The sequence below is a fragment of the Tachysurus vachellii genome, chromosome 17 (genome assembly GCF_030014155.1).
Source record: "Tachysurus vachellii isolate PV-2020 chromosome 17, HZAU_Pvac_v1, whole genome shotgun sequence".
In the NCBI taxonomy this organism is placed as follows: domain Eukaryota; kingdom Metazoa; phylum Chordata; class Actinopteri; order Siluriformes; family Bagridae; genus Tachysurus; species Tachysurus vachellii.
This window is the reverse complement of record NC_083476.1, coordinates 16,098,521-16,120,026: the sequence shown is the minus strand read 5'-3', so window position 1 is coordinate 16,120,026 and position 21,506 is coordinate 16,098,521. Positions and strand designations below refer to the sequence as shown.

At 36.5% G+C, this 21,506-nt stretch overlaps 2 protein-coding genes across 2 annotated transcripts in view; one reads left to right on the top strand and one right to left on the bottom strand.

Moving 5' to 3' along the window:
• LOC132860195 (methyltransferase-like protein 27) overlaps positions 1-21,506 on the top strand; it is a 242,299-nt gene that overhangs the window by 159,700 nt on the left and 61,093 nt on the right. The window lies entirely within an intron of this gene.
• caln2 (calneuron 2) overlaps positions 562-21,506 on the bottom strand; it is a 33,515-nt gene continuing 12,570 nt past the window's right edge. Inside the window, exons 4-6 of the mRNA XM_060891626.1 lie at positions 18,839-18,951; positions 5,165-5,321; positions 562-4,272 (exon numbers count right to left, since the gene is read on the bottom strand). Of these exons, the coding sequence (XP_060747609.1) occupies positions 4,145-4,272; positions 5,165-5,321; positions 18,839-18,951 (398 nt within the window). The 3' untranslated portion in view covers positions 562-4,144. The remainder of the gene's footprint in view (positions 4,273-5,164; positions 5,322-18,838; positions 18,952-21,506) is intronic.

The following is a 21,506-nucleotide window of genomic DNA, read 5'->3' as shown; positions in this document are numbered from 1 at the left end:
AGCAACAACATATTTATCGATAGTCTATAATTGCAATGTATGTACATACTGTAGTGTCGAAATGTTTACTGATAATATAATTAATAACAACAAACATTAATTATTTTTTTCTTACAGTGATTACATCAGTCTTAATACTTCACTAAACATGTTGTTAGAACATCAAAGAGTTTTTTAGTTTTTAAATACTTCTCGAAACCTTTCCAATACTTCTACTTAAAAAAAAAATCATGATTTAACTTCTAGGTATTATTTAATGTATCTTTCAGAACATGCAGTTAATAATAAACATAAAGAGAATTATGATGTTCCACTAGTTTCCAATAGAACATGCTAGTTTATTGTTATTGTTATTTTATAGTCTTGTATTAGATTTGAACAAATATATCTATATATAATAACTATATAAAATCAGTAATGAAGAATTAAACATAAGAAACCAAAGAAGGAAGATAACAGCGAATAGAAGAGAAAATAAATAAGTCTTTGCACTGTAGTTGATACAAGGTGTTTATTTTCACATTCACTGTATGTCATTTATTCAATATACAAATGATCCGTTCATATTTTCTTACAAGTTTTGTTTTTCTTATTTAAAAATCATATTGCTATAATTTTACTGTCAATCCATAGCCTGCATGCAAAGTGTACACCATTATGCATATCCACAATCCCTTTTACGCTTCTTAAAAATAAAATGCATCATATACATAAGAATAAATACGTAATACAAATTTCTTCCGAACATTTCACTTGGCATGCTAAAAGAGAGGATTCTGGATTGAGAGCAAACTAGATTCAAGAGCCCACTGTCCCCTTAACCAGATAAAAAATTCCAGAAAGAATAATAAAAACCTTGGAAACAAAAACAAATAATTTACACGCAAAATAAAAACTGTAATAAAGTGTAGTAAATATTTCAAAAACATAGTCAAAAACAAAATACAAAACAAAACAAAACAAAAAAAAAAAACAGCCAAAACTAGTCTTTTATTGAGTGTCTGTGACTGCAATGTCAGGGTTAAACTGAATGACTGGGGCATAAACAAACTATTGCACCTGGAGTTTTGGCACTTTCAGTCCACTACATGGCATCAACATGAATGGCACACAACAGAAGCAGACACCTTATTATTAGCATTTTTAGACAGAACATTGGATATATTTTACAGTTATATTTTTATCTGGGAATGATAGAATCAATTAAAATGAAAAATATATATTTTGGGGTTTTAATAGCTTCTTTTAAATGTAGGTCATTTTAAATGGACTAAATACAAACACAATAAATATTTGCTTTCTCCTTAAAAAAGAAAGAAAGAAAGAAAGAAAGAAAGAAAGAAAGAAAGAAAACCACAGACTGATTGGCTCACTAGGCTCACTAGATGGAGCCACTGACTGCTTATTTGTTTAACAGAAGCGTGCAGCTTTTCTCAGAACCACTACACATTAACAATCAAATCTTTGAAAGATCTGAAGAAAAAATCCAAATAATACAATTTAGAGTTATAATTATAATGTACAATTGATATGACACATTGTGGTTTAGAATTATACAAACACTTGGATAGCCTGGTTTCCTTCTTAGGAACTGACAGCACAGAGGCCACACCTTGTTCACTGGAACTGGAACATTTCTATTTAATATCTGAATGCTAATAATAAAAAATAAGCACATGAGGCATGGCAATTTCCCCTATTCTTTTTGCCATTGCTTCTTGACTCTAGCTGGATTCTCATTCTTTGCAGCCCTGTCTTGGACATTCAGTACCGACTTTTTTTTTCACACTACAGTTATTATTTCAAGCTTATACCACAGCTCTGTTAAATTTTCCTACCTCTGATCTAATTTATACATATTCTCTAACAGCATCTCTGACTATACTGTCAGCTTGTCGGCCACAAGCCAAGTCACAGGTTTATATTAACACACTCCTTTCTATCACTTTATTGTTTCCATAGTAACAATTTACACAGGGACTTGCAAGGCAGACAGTCCACATAAACAGATGAAGAGTGTGTGAGGAGACGTTTATTTAACATTTTTTTGGAAGGAGTCTCCAGGGTCAGCACTTTTCTAACAGTCAGAGGTAAAGCAATAAGTTTTCTGTACGTTTTCCAAAAGGAGGGAGTGCTTGTGGGGACAATTTGCAGTAGGTTTATTAACTTAAACAAACAAAGAGAGGTTTGTGAGGGAGGGAATAACAGAAACTAATCTGTGTATTGTCTGTTACAAAATAAATTTGGAATATTTGGCAAACTGCTGTGGTATAAGAGGTATAAGACATCACAGAGCATGCTGTTATTGGAAAATAATTAGCTCAATATAATCAACCCCATCAATGATTATTTTCTTATACCAGCATGCCCTGCTGTGTTTTATTCCTTGCCCAAATGGCATTTAATGGACCATTTCATTCAATTATCACATCAATTCTTTTCTAGAGATGACAGGAAGACAACTGACTGCTTCCAAGAAAAAAAAAAAACCCAGTAAACCCAGTGCTTTACACATATGTGTAGAAACAGGTTCTGACATGCATGGACTAAACATTCAGGTATGCATCTAACAGACATTTCTGCTATACAGCATTATATACACAGACATGCATGCAGTGCTATATGAGAAAACATGACATTGCTACACTACAACACACAAACAGAGTGGACAGGCAACAGGAATATTGACACATTTAAATATATTTAAAACGGTTATAGTATTTGCACTACAGAGAAAAGGTTACGTACAGGAACAGGGGATAAAAAGACAAGGTTAAGAGACAGACCAGTTTTCAGATGCACTTCAATGTTTCAGTCTGTGCCTGAGTCTGAACTGAATAAGTAATCAAAATTGGACCAAAAAAGTCCAAAAAACTTTGTCAAACAAAACAAAATGTTGATCAGACCTTTAAAAGACCTCATACTTAGTTTTAATCAGTGAGAATGACTTTAACCCTGATATGTCTTTAAGTTGTTCCAAGCATGACTAGCAATTACTAAAATAGCTGTTCATTTTATTTTAGCTACACACAGTTGTCCATCTACCTGTATTGGAAATTGGTGTTTTACCAAAATATTTACCATATTTTCCAGACTATAAAATGCCCTCTACCAGTCAGCTGGATGTTGTGCATTAAAAGTGGGCTCAGGGATTTATAAATCAAGACAATCAAATGTATATGATGTGGACCACTAACATTCAACCGGTCAGGATAAGGAGGCGTTTCTGCCTGTCTGTCAAACATGTTTCTTCATATATGACTGAAATCAGCATGATTGTACAAAAACATTTTGTCTGACAGAAAGTTTCCTGTTGAACTGTTGGTGCTTTTGGGGATTTAAATGCAACTAACAACTAAGCTGCAAAGAAATAAATTCAAATAGAATATCTGTTTTTTTGTTAACTTGAACACCAAATACTAAACCAAACAAAACCAAGTATATATTTGAATCCCACACTTTACTCATTAGATGCACGTTTTTACTCAATAATAACTTATTGTCTGGAAAATATGGTATCATCCTTCAATCACTGTGCTTTGCTACAGCTTGTGTGACTCCATTTTTAATCAGGAAATGGTCTCTCAATAGCAAAATCTAATGCTGTTTATAAGACTGAAGCAAGTTTACATGCACATGCTCAAATACAGACAATGAAGTGACCTTGATGGGAGATATTGGTGAAGTGGCGTCCTCCTCGCGACTCCTATTTCAGATGGAGACTGGAGTTGATGAGAAGATGAGAGAGAAACACGTACAAATACAAGAAAGGGCCAAAATCTTATTGCATTATGGGGCACCACAAAGCCCTTATGTCTTCCTGTCAGAGAGATAAAGGGAGGGTAAACAACTGTTATTAGTGGTTTATCTTGTCCGTTTGTGACTTCCATGTGTTGGCTCCAGTTCTTCTGAGAAAGTAGTACTTCATTATATGCTTTAAAGCTGGATGCATAGAAGTCTTTAGAGTGCATTAAATTCAGAGAGGAGTGGGCTGGTGTCTTTAGCACAGTGGGATGCTTGCTCACTGCAAGCCCAGATACAGAGCAATAAACGTCAACTACAGATTTAGTTCTCGTTGTCATGTTTTGTTTGGCTAGATAAGTGGAGCAGAGGTAATATCACTCAGGAGTCACAGTGGACGGAGCTAGTCCATACCCTTACGCAACATCTGGTTGGCCGCAATAAGCATGACGCTGATGATGAAGGCCATCGCGAATGCACAGATGAGGCTCTTGCGGACACACGTTTGCCGATTCTTTCCTTTAGAATGCACTAAAGAAGTCACACAGAAGAGAAACAAATGTGTGTCTGGAAACTGATAGTGAAAACAATGGTTCAAACTTTGTGAAGAGACCACACAGCGTTAAATTAAGTAAATGTTTTGTGACTAGGGGTTGTAACACTCCTGTTTATTACCCATATTTATTTTCACAACCTTGGACTTTAGGCAATTTAAAGGCAACAGAATTATCAGCCAAAAGTTCAAATACGTTAACTAAAAAATAGATAATGTTTATGTGCAAAGGTTCTCAGATGATGTTACCAAATATGGAGTCATTATTCAGAATGTACAGACAATATGCTATAAACATCAGAATCAGAATCAGAATAATAACCGTTCTTTAGCGAACCCCCACTTCAGGTTTAAACATGAAAGCTGATAGAGGTATTTATCCAAAAGGGATACAGATACAGACAGTGACATTGGATTACCTCTACTTTATAACTAAGCTCATCTGTTGCTGTGACCATTTATTTTCATTTAGCATTAAAAATACATGTTGATTCCTTTAAAAACGATCTAAAAGCACTATAAATTACTGCTAATATTCAGATCAGACTTATAATAAGTGTGTTGCATACAGTACCTCTTAACAAGAAGTTAAAGTCTGCTAGTGTAGTGCTAAACATAAAGGCCCATTGAGTCTATAGGAAAATCAAAAATGTCCTCTTCAGATGTTCTGAGATCAGTTTGAGGGCTGTAATTACTGCAAAATTGTTAGCAATGGAATGAAGGTTTTTCCACATAGCAGATTAAGTGAGAGGTACAAGAACAAATACTTCTGAAACAAGCTAGCAACAAGATCATCTTTCCATTCACCAGTGAAGCCATAGGCGAGAAAGACGATCCGCAATAAACAGTGAAATATCCTTTACCACTCACCTCCCTCAAATTCAGTCTGGCAGTTTCCTGAGTTGTCCTTCATGCTCTCCTCCTCATTCACTATGATGTTTTCAATGTCCTTCATTGTCAGGTGGTCCCGAAAGGCATGGAACAGGACTTGTTTCAGCTCCTCCAGAGACATCTGCTGCATGTCAAACTGCAGGGAGTGAATGAGGGAGAGAGAAAGAGAGATAGAGAGAGAGAGAAGAGGTGAACTTCACTGCATCGCTCAGTGAGGAGGCTGCACAATTATGTCTAAAAAGGTAAATAAGATTATTATTTTGGTCACCATTGAAATCATGATGATTTCTTACAATCAAGAGAAAATAGCATTTCTATTACCATGACCTACATCATAAACCTGAGTATATTTCATAAATCTCCATCACACCTTCATTACAGCACCTTCTAATTCCTATATATATATAGCTTATCCTAATTATATTGTCATTGTTTATGCTTGTGGGCACAGTGGGCAACATGGTCATTTCACACCTTCAAGGTCATTGATTTGATCCTGAGCTTGTGATATGGTATGTGTCCCAAAAACATGCTGATAGGCAACTCTATATTTGCCCCTAGATGTAAATGGTTGTGTATATGTTAGCTTTGATAGACTAGCACCTGCTACCCAGTGTTCCCGCTGTTGCCCAAAGCTCCCCTGTAACCCTGACCAGGTTGAAACACTTTTTGTTATATATGTATTTATATTTATATATAAATACAAATAAACAAATGCATGAATAACTGAAATAGTGTTTTAAATATGATTAATTGTACAGCTTTATGAGAATGTATGATATCATGCTGGTTCAGACCATGTGAAACAGATTGTCACTGATTTGCTGTAGGGAAGTACTTGGTATTTCAAAAGGCTTAATCCTATCTAGCCATAATTCATTCTGAAAAGTTAAAAAAAAAAAAAATTGCATACCGTGAAATGAAGTATCCCGATTACAAAAATAATCGACAAGGATGAGACAGAGAACGGCGTAATGCAATGTGGAGACTGTTATACTTTGATATTGGGATACCTCAATAAAAGATGTTATATATAAATCAAAGGTTTATCAGAAAGGGACAAACTGAAGAACCTCAACTTTTTTTCCCTTCACTTTAGTTCCCAAATGATTTATGATGCCAGTCAACAAATTGACATGAAAGGTACAAGACATTAGTACACTACACCTATGGGAACATACACTATTCTTGTGGATGTCTGTCCTCACAATCATTGCTCTGTCCTCACTCCTTCAAAATCAGGCACAAACTGACTTTTTCAAAAGAATAAACACTGCAGGTGTTTAATTACAGAATATAGAGATAAAATGAATTAAAGACATACACATACATGGTGTATACCTAGAACATGGAAAAATATGCATTTCTCTCTTCAAGAGAGGAGACGTAATGGTGGGACAATTTGAAAAAGATTTTGCTATGGTTCAGTACTTTTTAGGGTTTACCCAAAGATCTCAAAAAATCCTTCAGACTGCCTTTCAGTGATTTTAGGCTGTTCTGTCCACAGGCAATTGAGTTTAGAGTCAAAAGAGTGGGTTTTCTATGGTCTTTATTATCCACTGGCTTTTACTAATGCATTGACTAATCCCTTATCACACAGTTCTGAAGCTTATATAAAACATGCAAAGGACTCATGCTCTGAATCCTCAAACACTAAAGCACAGCGAATGGCCTCAGAGCAGCTCTTAGAATTTCTGCAGTAATTAGAAAATATTATAAACAAAGCAATGTAAAGCAACAATCTGCTGAATTATATTGTTCTTGGGAAATCAATGCTTTTTATTCTGTTGTATATACATTTGTTAATCAAGACAGTTTTAATTTGCTATGCACGCATGTTGCTTTCAAATTTCAATTAAATTGGATTACATGTATTAAATATTAATCAAAGTCATTAGCTTGCCATTAACATTCACCTCAACCCAACAAGCTATGGGAAGAATTTAGTTAATATCCCGACAAACCTTGCTATATAAGCTGCCATATTTCAGCCTTACACCTAGTCCTGCACTTATCCCATATCATTCCATAAATTAATTTCCTTTTATTCTATCTAATCATATTATAATCCCATAAGACTTTTTTTGGCCTTCACAATACACAATATCTAAGAAATTAATAAACACTATGTTTTATTAAAAAACAAAAACAAAAAAAAACACTGACAATGTAGATTATATTTAATGTTGTGAAACTTTGTTCCTGTTATCACTTCCATTATAGCAGTTACAAAAGTCATTCCATAAGCAAGCTCTCTTCTTTTCTCACTTCTTTTAAAGTTAATTAAAGAAAAACAAACGAAAAAACAACAACGTATGGTTATAGAGAAACAGGAAAATGTAAGACTCTCCCACAGCCGAAAAACTACTGACTGTTTTAAAGCGCTGACAATGTTATTTATTTATTATTTGCCTTACATTATGTGCAGCATACATATTAATTCCCTGCAGGTGTTGTTACCATAGAAACAATCACATATTAGATAACATTCATTCATTCATCTTCTAACGCTTATCCGACCTACCTCAGGTCACGGGGAGCCTGTGCCTCTCAGGCGTCATCGGGCATCAAGGCAGGATACACCCTGGATACAACCCATCGCAGGGCACACACACTCTCATTCACTCACGCAATCACACACTACAGACAATTTTCCAGAGATGCCAATCAACCTACCATGTACGCACAAGGCACGGGGAGAACATGCAAACTCCACACACACAAGGCGGAGGCGGGAATTGAACCCACAACCCTGGAGGTGTGAGGCAAATGTGCTAACCACTAAGCCACCTTCTGTTATATTATTCAACTTTGATCCTGATCTCGGGTTACTCTCCTGTCTGTTTGTCTGTCTGTCTTCTGTATGCCTGTGCTGTCCAAGTGCTGTGAGTTTAACATGTTCTTGCTGTGTCAATGCTGATTTCCTTTAAGTTCTAAAGTTTCTTCCAACCTCCCCAAAAAACTACCGGTCGGTGGACTGGCCTTCCATAGGTGTAAATGATTCTGTAATAAGATGTGTGTCACCAGCCTACAGAACGGCAAACCATCCAAAATGTATTTGCAACACGCACCACATATTTCCAAGCCTCGTCTGGGCTATGGGTCCACCACAAATAAATTACTGTTAGTCCTCTTGCCAAATAAAAAATAGAAATGTAACCCACTCATAACCAAGTCCTTCATCTTAACACTAACATCTGCCTTAGATAATCATTATGGAAATCTAGAGCAGAATATACAACAAGTGCATGTAGAGTGATGAACCTAGAAACACCTGCAGCTTCACCACTCCCTCTCCCAGACAGACTCAGTGCTCTAAGTCAGGACTGGCCTCATGGCCTGACTTAATTTTCATGGAGATTTACACAAAGCTGAATTAGGATACTTTGCATTATGGAACGATGTGGTGTAGTTGTAGATTTATTTCAATTCACGCTGTTTTTTTAGAGATGCTAGTCAGCAATAAAGTGACAGATGAGTTGCCTGTTGAAAGAAAATTAAAGGGAAAAAAGACTCCCTACCTGATAAGTGATCCCAATGAAATGTAACCTACATTTTCCCCTGAATCTCAGAAGAAGCCGCATACACCACCAAACTGCTCACAGCTTGATTAATAGTAACCCACATACTGATACCTTAATTAAGGTCCTTTTTATTCATTTTAATGTATCAGACAAAAAGCACTGACACTGGCTCGTGTGCAATTTTCACAATATACACTTAAGAAATGAAACACAACGCGGCACAGTGTTATAATAAAATAATCAGTCGCAGGGTGGTGTGATGCATCCAGGATAGGGAGTATTATTTTCCCATAACAGCACATTCTGTTGTGTTTCATTCCTCTCATTTCAAAGCAAATGTTTCAGTAATTAAAATGATTTATTACAACAAACACACCGTACTGCCAGGCTATTCAGTTGGCGGCCCTTTGTTCCGGCCCACCAAGTATCCTAGTGTGAAAAAGACATCTATATAATAAATTTAGTTCAGTGGGAGAACGGACCCTATAGTTATGAAGTGACGCACTTCTGTTTCATTCAGCATGAGCCACAGTCGCAGCACAGAGCAGGAGTCACGTGACATTAGTTGAGTGGTGCGAGCCTCTCCTGTGAGACTGACAGAACGATGATCAGATCAGAACTTGTGTTAGTATCATTTCTTCTGTTCATTTCTTCCTTCAGTTTTTTACACACACACACAACATTAACCCTTCTCTAATTACACATACGAATATTCCTACTCACACATAAATGCCAATAAAACGAGTAATCACACATCCCTCAAAATATACATCTGATTTCACTGCTGTTGCCAAATCTAAAAAAATATAATTTCTCTCATTAGAAGGCAGCCTAAATGTTTGTCAATTATTCAGATGGCTGTTGTAGTTTAAATAGTCATACTAAAATAATTTATTTTGATAAAAAAAAATACCATTAAACATAACAATTAACAATGTTATTTTCCATATTGTGAACTTTTTTATTATGTGCACTTAAGTCTCAGTTAAATGAGTTAAATTCTAAATGATTGCGATATGGCTGTCTGATTTACCCAGTTGAATGTAGAAAAAGGTTCATTGGGTGCACTGATGTTGTAATGCAGATTCAAAATACAACACAAGCATGTTTAAATGTAGGAAAAAAGCTTATTTTACTGTCTCATATATTGTTGTTGTATCATATTGCAAGCCATATCTCTCTGGCCCATCATTTGGGATGCTTTTCATGAACTGCCCCCATGACAAACTAATTGAAAACCCTGCCATACTGTTTATCCGTTTATGGAATGTCCATGAAACAAGTTAGCTCCTGTTATCACTTACAAAACAACAGCTGTAAACAGTACGTTCTTCATATTCTCTGGAGTTAACAACAAAGATACTAAGAAACTGCACAAAAGTTATAGCGCTACCACTAACTGTTACAAAGCACTGACGATAAATAAATGCCTCCGCAAGTAAAACTTCCGCATACATGATCAGTCATTTTTATTTGTCAAAGAACAGCAGGCATTTTAAGCCTTTTGATATTAGAGTTAGATTATGTGGAGTGACAGGCATTCATGACCCGTGAATTAGTTATTATTATAAAACCGATAATGTATTAGAACAAGTGTTGGTATAGAAAATGAAACAATCTGAACAATCAGAGTCAAGATTTTAACGTCATTGTCATTAATAGCAATAAAGTATAAGCATAAGAAAAGTCCATGCAATTCTTTTTGTTTAGGGTTAGTGTGGATATTTAATAGATTTCCTACTGCACTGAAAACACAAGACAAAACAGAGCTGAACTGGTTGAAATGAAATTAGACACAGCCCTCCTGTGCTGAAAGAAAACAAAGCACTCGGTCGCAAACTCAGACTCAGTATTCTTTTCACACATTTTGTTTTCACAGTTATTTTATAGGATCCTAGCTTCCCACACCAAATTTAATAACACACATTGAAATCAATAGTTTGATAATAGGAGGGTGACTGTAATATATACCATAGAGACCAGACAGGACTGTAGTCCATGCATCACATCACATCATGCTCCAAGCCCTCTCTTTATTCATATTTCTTTATCTGTTGTGCCACTGCATACTGCAGATCATTGATTCGGCGTAAATGCTCAGCAATGGGTGGATTTACACTTCAGTAACCTGCCTGATAGCATGGTAAGGGTGGAAATAAAAAAAAAAACCTCAATAAACTATATGAAGATAAAGTAACACAAAGAGATACGATACAAAGGACACAATTGAATGTCATCACATTAAAAAAAAAATGATTGAAATTCTTTACGCTTATGTTTGTTTCACATTATGGTATGCATATTTAATGTAAATATGGAGGGTTAAATGCGACATCTACTAGAAATCATGGTATAAATTATTTAGTGATTTCAGGCACAGTGGATTTAACACATTTGCCATAAGAGATTGCTGTTACATGCAGGGACTGACCAGCTATTCCTGCTGCACCTTTAAATACAATTATTAAGCAGTTAAAGGCTCTGGGTTGTTGATTGGAAAATCAGGGTTCAAGCACCAGCACTGCAAAGCTGCCACTGTTGGGCCCTTGTGCAAGGCCCTTAACCCTTACTGCTCCAGGAGCGCTGTAGCATGGCTGACCCTGCACTCTGACCTCAACCTCAAAGAAAGAATTTCACTATGCTGTAATGTATACGTGACAAAATAAAGGCTTCTATTCTATTTTCTTTAAAATTTCATGATTGTTGTCATGAGCTGTCTCAAATCGAAAGTTCTCACCTTACACACAAGTATCTAAGAACTATAAAATACAGAAGTCACACTTATTTTTGTCACTGATGCTATACTTGTGAATATGGACAAGAGCCATTGTGTGTAGTTGATATCAAGTGTTCAAGCCTACAACCTAGCCTTTAACTAAGAAGACTTTAGACATAGTCAGACTGTTTTTACCAGCAGTCTATTCTGAAGCCATGTTTCAAATATTTGAAAATCTAAAATTTACTTCCAAAAAAAAAAAAAAAAAAATACATTGATTATGAAATAAACTGAATATTTTGGAGAAAGGTTTTGGAGAAAGGTAAAAAGCACTATGAGTGAAATAATAATTCACAGAACTGACAATACTGTATATTACATTTGGTATGTTATTTACAGTAAGATAATCACTGGGAATTGGATAAGATTTAGGTCTCTTTTCTTGTTTCTTATTCTTAAAATCATTCCAACGGTATAATCAATTTCTTTATAGCTTATAGGTGGGTTTTAGGAACCTGTTGAGGGTTTGGAAGGGAAAGTGAGTTTAATTTGTGGTTAGGTACATTTTTATTAGTCACTTATACGAGCGTCATGCAAACACTAATGTCGCAAATGTCGTCCGGCATCATGTAGCATGCGGTTTTGAATGAATCAAAGCTCTTCCTCCAGAAACGTGCACAATGACCTCTAAACCAGCCTGCCATCCATAAGACAGTCTTCCCAGCATGTAACAAGTCATGACACATCTGAGCGTCAGAGAGATGGAGCGTGAAGTGAAGTGTCAGAGGCAGATGTCTTTGGCTGACCTGCAGAGCTGGGACGAGTGCGGAAAGCGGCATGTCGAAGGTGTCCAGACACATTTATCATGTGTGAAAGAGGAACTCGACTCACTGTCTATCCCATTCATTCCTGTCTCTGCTTCTCATAACTCGCAGCCAAGACCAAGCATGGCCATGAAGAGATGCTCCGAACACTGTCTAAGAAACTGGCTAATAAACACCTTTATCCTGATTAAGAATCGTAAACACCCACGTATTTCGTAGCCTTCCCGCCCTAGCACTTTCTGCTGATGTTATGTATGCTGTACATAACATCATATAACATCACATTAAATAGCATCACAAGACAAAGAATAGAAATAGGTTTTAAGTCAAGCTTTTGTAAATGTTAAGATGGTGCGGTCCTCATGCTCAAATTTTGTCTTAGTATGAAAACAGGGGATAGAAGAAGTTGGGTCCAGAAAGAGTTTTGTATACTGTACATAAATAAGTCTTCTGAACTTGACGTCAAGCCAGTGACAAACAAGAGATGCCAAACAGGAGAAATATGATCCTATTTTTTTGGGTCCTGTTTAAAATTAAGCTCTTGCCAGCATACAGAGTATTGCTTATGTTATAAGATGTTTTGCATATATGCTGGTTTTTTTTTTCCAGTAATTAAAAAAGGGTAATATTGACTAATTACTTCTTGATGTGCTGCTGTTGGAAATAAATCAACCACAAAGTAGTGTGATGCTGCTCGGAGATACTGTTACCACCCTGTCGTTGATTATTTTCCTATAACAACACACCTCATCATGTTTTATCTCTTACAATGAAATAACTTGCAACTATGATCTAGGGAGCATTCTTCTAGGAGACGTTGTTAAACACCCTTTTGTATTACCTCTGTATGTCTCCTCTCCTGGGATAAGTGACTCATCTGGTCACACGTATAACTGAGATCGACTGCCCAAGAGAAGTTAACTGTATAAAAATCTAGTGTTTAATTTCAAGGGTGTGTGATAACACCTAATAGACTAATACCAAACGTCATGGTGCTGTTCTGTGATAAGACTGTAGACACTGTTTAAAGATATTTTTCATTCAGCCCCCATTCAGTCCATGGATACAAGTGAATTACGATAAACTAATCTCACCTCATAGATAATGTCTGGAGATGATTTAAAGCTCTGTGTTCCAGCACAATTCTCCTTTTAATCTCATCATCCAATCAATACTGTATTATTCCATGAAGATATCAGAGGCCACCAAATAAAAATTCTTATCAGTACAGACCTAGTGACTCACTGGTTCATTACCATGTGATATTGTACCTGTATTTTGGCAATAACTTAATCTTTGACCTTGAATAAAATAGACTCTCTCTCTCTCTCTCTCTCTCTCTCTCTCTCTCTCTCTCTCTCTCTCTCTCTCTCTCTCTCGCGCTATCTCTCACACACAAACACACATACATACACACATTTTTCAGGAATCAATTTCCAAGGCAGTAGACCCCTGAAATTCAGTCCCTTGAGCTTCTTCTACCGTCATTTGGAGAAGTGGGAGTTGGACAGATGGTGTTTCACAGTGCATGGTGTGGCTGGATGCAGGGCTATTACAGCATGGAGTGTGGGGTTTATCATCCCACCAATAACACTGCATATTCCCATTTTCATTCATGTATATGCTCATCATCATTACCCACACTGGCAACCACATCGTTACGATGTGACTTCTGGCTTCTCCTAACTGCTAAATACTTGACATCTGACACTCTCACACATTGCTTATATGTCATCAAACCAGCCAGTAACACTAAGACATTAACATGCACATGCTTACTGATGTACTGCAGTGCAAATGGTTTCCATTATCAAGCTGTGTAACTAAAAAAGCACACTTTTTGGCCATTATAATTTAAGAAGCCTCTGTGGGTTTATGACAAATCTCTATAAAATCATTCATGATCAGCATCAGTGCTAAGCTCTATGTAATATCAGGCTGGAAGCACAAATAAGAAAGATAATTTAGAGCATGGATGCACAACCAAACACAGTTTAATAAGCTGAGCACAAAATTTGGCACACAAAATGTATTTAAACCAACAGAGCGGGTAGTTTTATGACTCAGATAGCTTGAAGCATTCTGAATTAGTCCAGGGATTCTCACCCTTTTTTGGCCAATGACTCAATTTTAAAGGACCAAAATTCTCAAATCTCCACCCACCCACTGTCAAGTCTTTTTATTAGGACCAGAATTATAGGCATGTGTCTTAAGAATTCATGGTGTATTACAGCATCTAAGGAATAAAACATGACTGGGCATGCTGTTATGAGGAAATAATCAACAATCCCAAGGAATCCAACCTCTTACCCAGGTCAGGGAATATTATTTCTGCATTCTGCTGCTTGGAAACACATTATATAGCCAAACGTGGTACACCCTCATATGGTTGTTAAATATCCCTTTTCCAGATTTAGTCCCAAACGTTGCTGTTTTCCTCCACTCTTCTAGGAAGGGAACAAATTAAAATTGTTTTCAGGAGCAGTGAATGCCACAATAAGCTTTTATGACCTTACAGTCATCATTTCAAACAGCCCATTCCTTTAAATTATTCTTCATCATTCAGCTAAAAAAAAAAATCAACTATGAATAAACACAAGCGAGCTCTGTCATACTGTGATTCATCACATTTCAGCGGAAGGGTTTTATATTAATGAAGGACGTAAAAAGAAAACACGCTCAGCTGACTCACACAGACCTGTCTTTGTTTTGGTCTTGTGCAAGATATATGAGGAGAATGCAATTAACAAAGTAGCTTTGAAAGCTGTTGAACCAAACACGACTTGCAGATCCTATAACTGTAAATAACACATGTGCAGTGACTGTGGTAGGTTTTGATTGAATTAAAACCCCTTTGCAATTTTACAAATCTAACACCAAGATCTCTCTTGCTGAAACATCTAAACTGCACATGTTCATCGGGTACAGAAATAAAAAACACTCTGTCCTATATGCCTTATTTGCTAGATTCTGCTAGTTCGTAAGTCTTGCTATAAAGCATTTAAGGTATCATGAGCTGGTCCCTGATGTCAGGTACCTGTATACTGGCCAGCTAACTAAACTGCTAGGAAATGGTAGCTAAACAAGGTAAGCATTCTTAGATAAATTATTTCAGAATATCTTAGCAAGCTCGCTATTATAATGAATGTCTATATGCTCACTAATTCAGTTTTACAGCAAATTCTAAGTAGTAAGAAGTGCAAAAAAGTTCGTCCAAGTGCTCTTAAAAAAAAGGATGCAACTGTTGCCTCTAGCACTTTTTATTCCTTTCTGGCTTTCTCTTAAATGAGCTTGTTAGTTGTAAAGGTTCTCTTTTTGAAACAGCTCCGCTAATGAGCGTTTAGTCTTTCATGTTCCACCGGTGCTGTGATGTTCTCAGGATCAAACATAGCTTTAAAGCACAAACATTTAAACATTAGACCTGACTGAGCATATAAATAAAGGCATGGGTTTCTCTATGCATAAAGCACACATTAACTTTTACACATTATTTTTCTCTCCTCACTCTCTTTTTTCTTACTCATTCTCTCACTCTTTATACATATAAAAGCAATATAGCAATAGTGGCTTTACGGCATGCAGGGAAGCTACTCCAGCACTTGCAGAAAAGGTTCACTACCAGCTTGGTGCCATCGTAACATCTTGTAACCGCTTGGAAATTTGGTGGAGCAACTTGGTTTATCGGAACTTCAAGCAGAAAAGATATTATTCTATGTGATAAATCACACGGGCAACTCTTATTCATCTTACATGCTCACATATTTAAAGATATAAATAAGCTTAGAATATTAATACATTTAAAAAACATCTATATTATGTTGCGTTGGCAATGACATGGCCTAGATTTAACAGACCCTAATGCAGGGATAAAGACAAAACATGGTATATAAGATGAAAACATAACAAAAAATGACTTAACTTGAACAAACATAGTGTAAAAGACATTAGGTGTAATGGGAAACAGTTGAAATCATAAAACTCTACATTTCCAGCGTTTAGCAAACACCCCTTATCTAGACATTTTATCTCATTTTCATACAACTGAGTAGATGTGAGAATCGAACACACAACCTTCCAATTGGTGATCCAACACCTTACCCACAAGGCTACAACATTCCATACACCTGTCAGTGCCCCCATAAGTAAATGTTCAGTATATTGAATATTTAATATTCTGGTTCCCTATTTAAATGTAAGCAAACGTTTGATGTTTAACTGCTTTGTACAAAAGGTCAGTTTTTCTGCATACCTAATATTTTTTTGAAGCATGTCAAATGAATCATATGGTCACATGGATTTAATCTCAAATGCATCATAGGGTTTTGCATAAACGCGTGAATTCCATGTCGGCTTGAGTGCGCAGTGTAATTAAAGCAAAAGTGGACTGAATACTAAAACTCAACAATTCAAAGGTTCTACTTTTTACTCAAGGTGTTGTCGATAATATAATTTGCAATGTAAATTGTTGCATTTAATTCTCTCCGACTTTTGGACCCCTGAGGGAAATTGACGTACAGATTATACCGTATTTATCAAAAAGACTCAAATATGCAAGCTTGAGAATTTGGCTATAATCTATTTTACACTGACTAAATTCTTTATGCCACAATGGCATAACAGGATGATCTCTCAAAGAGTCTCAGTATGTAATGTAATTGATTTGGTAGAAAGCTCATGAGAATTCAGCAATCGTATAAGAAAAGTCTGAATCAGATACATTGCATGCTTGACCTTGTACGACTTTGTCTGCATGCTCTGCTTCAGAGAAAGAAAACAAAACAAAACAAAACACACACACACACACATTTATCGGTACATTAATTACTCCTGGTAATAATCTAAGTGAAAGTTTATAGCAGGAAGCAAATATTATGTTTATCATTTGCAGTAACTTTTGTGCATTAATGATGATTATTATCTTTATTACTTGTCACTAGTTTGTATCCACAAAGAAAAGGGGATAACCTCACTTGCAATAAATGAATGCTAGAGTGTGTTTGGGATGATATTTCCTCCATCATAAATGCAATATTGCTTGTCGCCGTGCTATTATTAAACCCAAATGGGGGTTTCAGCTGCAATAAGAGGGATTGTTTGTGTGTGCTGAGGCTGCTGGGTGATTGGTATGCAGCTCAGCAGGTGTGAAGATATTACCTGAATTATGCTTCCATTCATGAGTCATTGTGTCCCACTGGGTGTGTGCTGAGGTGAGCCTTTAAATCACCCCTGAGACATGCAGTGTCTATGACCTTGCTGTTACACAAACACACACATGTATCGAGGTACTCACTTGGCTGTGTGTGAAAACAGGGAATGTTACTATTTTCTATCCAGGCAATATTGATTTTGCACTAAAGCGTTTAGCATGCTCATGAATAGCAGTTAGATTAGTTTGCAAGCAAGACTTCACAAGCTGCCCTGACATCCAAACAAAGATTCACATTAAATCAATGAACTGTGCAAAATTCAATTAATATGCAGTTGGTAATACTGTTGGAATTCCCACAGAGGAGATCTTGGAAAGACAATCGTGGCTATATTGATGAGCTTTGCTTTGTAGTCCTGGACTCTGTGCTTGGATTTGTGGGAAGATTCATTTAAGCTGCTCATCGTGGGACACTGTATGCAGGTAGAGGAGTGACTGAGCTATAATCCATGGAAAACAGGCTTTATGTGGGAGTAGACAATTCCATGTGCACAGAATGTAAAGATATTTTCAAATAAAATACATTACACACAGGGCTGTATTCACAGTTAAGTTATGCATGAGTAAAGAGGAGTTGAGACTGAAATTGCACAAATTGGTATTCAGACCTCAGAAGTGTGTAGTTATGTGCTACCTGGATAACTGTGGTGGAGTTACACTCATAAGTGAGACAGATGCATGTTCCTGTTTATATGCTTAAAGGTAAGTGCCATGTTCTACACACTATTGAATAACCCCATCATCAAAACTTCTCCTCAAACATAATCTGGCAGATAGGAAATTTTAATGATCTGGATAAACCACCCAGAAAACTCATGCTGCTGTAAGCCATCTCTGAATATGAAAAACTTTCACTGAATACATCACCAACTCTGACCATGGACCACAGGAAGCATCTGAAGACGTGATTAAGGAATCTAAGATAAGAGCCTAAGCATGTAGGATATATTTAGAGCAAACAATGACACCTCTACAATGTGACAAAATCATTCTCTTGAACTTTAGGCCATGTGTTTTTTTTTTTGTTTTTTTTTACTAGGACTGACATACACAGAGGTCACACATTTTTTACTAGGAGTAACAGGTATAAAGGCCATGCCTCCTTCACAGGAACTGACAGGAACAAATTCCATGCCTCCTTCACAGGGATTAACAGGCAGGCACACATGCCGTGTCTGTTTCAACCAGCTTTAACAGACACATACAGTAGGACACCATTGCAACACATATCACCTCGTACTTAAGGCAGGACCGTGTGTGAAGGTAACACAACTAACTCAGAGATCACATCTACTTTATTGAGACTGACAGATACAGAGGTCACAAAAGTGAAAATAAAGCAAATATGCAAGAGAAAAAAATAGAAAAGGTAATTTTTCACACCTGCCAAAAGATGCTGTCTATAGTGCTGCCGAGGAAGCCTTCTCTGGTGTCAGATGAGAGGAGCTTAGGTCCAAGTATTGTCACAAACTCGTCAAAATCCACCTGTCCATCACCTGCAGCAAGAAAAACATGTTTGAAAACCGACTTCTTTACCACTAATGATGCAACCCACACACTTCAACATTTATAATATAATAATAATAATCGCTCATGTTTGACAGTCATTTGCTAGTGCTTACACAGTGCACATCTAACTGCCGTAAAACACAGCGTAACCCAAAGGCAAGTTTCATTTTGCTATTAATAATACATATCCCAAATGACCTCATTAAACCTGGAGGTTCTAGCTCAGCCAAATTCTAGTCCTCTGTGTTTTGGAGGGAGACTCATCTAGGATGACCCCACCTTCCAGAACAAATGACTTTATGAAATCCCAACCTGACAGCAACACTAGAAGGTCTACACTCCTCAAAATCTCAGTGCAACCTCCAGTGATTCTCCATCAACAAAACTGTAGAGGCATCAGCAATATTTAAAGAAACAATGAATATTTCTACCTTTCATGGTGCTTTCATATTTGTAGTGTTTGATCTATTTAAATTGAACCTTGGTGTGTTTTCCTCCTTGTGGCAGCAATCATGCTCAAGTGCAAACCACAACAAGCGAGGTGAAAAGTGGTAGGAATAAGAACACAACACAACCCTGTTTGAACACAATTGCAGAAAGTAAGCCAAACATGCAAAGTACAAAAGGTTGTGAGCAGCTTTTCTTTTTTTTTGAATTCATAAGAGAAGCAAAGTGAATGGCATGAGGCAGAGGAAAGTAAAAAAAAGAAATACCGGCTAAAAAAAAAACTCAGATTTTACACTCTGTCTCTCCCTCGTGTGTGTGTGCCTGTGTATGTGAGAGAGACAGAGACAGCGAGAAAGAAAGAAAGAATGAAAGAAAGAACATTCAGCCCAGACACTGAGTTCTCTAGGATTGGTTGACATCCAGAACTGACAAAGCATTTCTGGCTGCTAAAAAGTCCGCCCATGTGTTGCTTTACTATTAAATATTTATGTGGATATTTTTTATGGCTGCAACTTGAACTCTGCAATATGTGTATTTGAGTTTTCTTATTGGTTACATTCAGTTAAAAATGTAGTGTTAAAAACAACTCTGATAATGTAGTCAGATAAAGACCAGATTATATGTAAATATACACTGCCTCCAGTTTCCTCCAGTTTAGAGGCTAATAGTGTTTGCATAATCTGACCAAATGCACATGCATTAGCGGCCATGATGCGGGTTACACACAAAGAATAATTACAGAGGTCAGATGCAAAATAGGGGAAGGGATCAAAAGATCTACATCTGATTTCTGTGTCTAATTGTGCTAATTGTACAAATACTGAGTTTAGATCTCAAGACTTCAAGAAGAGTGGAACTAAACCCTGCCACATCTATTTAATTGCAATATGGGAGCAATATCTAACATGAAACCAATTGCATTGATATTAAGCTATTATTTCAGGAAATTAGCATGTGCTGTGTTCCAGTGCAGCAGCTGGACAGGGCACTTATCCTGACTATCCAGTTGTACCGTCAGGATTGATCACCTGTCTTAATGACCAATGAGACAAATTTATGCCGGTCCCCTATTCATGGCAACATTGATCTGAATGGAGCCAGCATATGCTATAAAGTTGTTTTATACACTTAGACTTATAGACGTTTTGGAAGCCGTCTATTTTCAGTTGAGTGTGAAAGCTGAACCCTAAGTGATCTGTAGCCCACATGAAAATAATGGTTTTGGCTTTGCTTGAAATTAATATACTGTAGACTACATAATGCTTAAAAGTGATCTACTTCCAGGTCCACGTATCAAAAAAACACGACCGGCTCTTTACGAGGATCTTTATCCTCATTACATTTATCCATAAACAACTATATTTTACTATATGGCTATAATATTTTATTATGTCTTTCATATGCAAAAAATTTTTTTTTTTATTATCTTAGTAATGAGATAATAAAGTATGAGTAACTAAGGAAAACCATTTCAATTTATTACATCACATGTAAGTAATACTCATAGGACAGATAAAGAACTTTGAACTTGTCACTTTATTTCCTGCTTTACAATGGTGAGGAAAGGCATGTTGTTATTAATACAGGTAAGGAAAGTCATTTTGCATATAAATGAGCATCTTAACTTAAAGGCTTCACCCAAACCTGTTATCATTGTGGAATCATTGACCAGTAAAGAAACACAAACATTATCTCAATTAAATAACCATTAATAAGAATAATAAAACAATGTACCTATTATCTGGGTGTGAATGTGTTAAAATCTTGTCCAGAGTTTTTTGTGTGTGGTACTGATGTGATACAATATGTTTAAACAAACCTGCATTATCTCTGTGCAGTACAATCAGCAGGTTACAGCGACATGCACTCACTGCCTGTCACATCCTATTTGTCATTACAGGATAGATCTAGCCAAAAGCAGAAGTGAGATCCAAAGAGGTAGAATCTATATTGATTTATACCAGAGTGCTATCGGATTCTCAGTTTTGTTTGGTTAAAAGGTGTTGATTTATTTTCCATAGCAGCAACTCTGACATTCGTTTCAGCTGTAAAGCAAATCCCATCTTATGATAATGCACTCATTCTAATACATTAT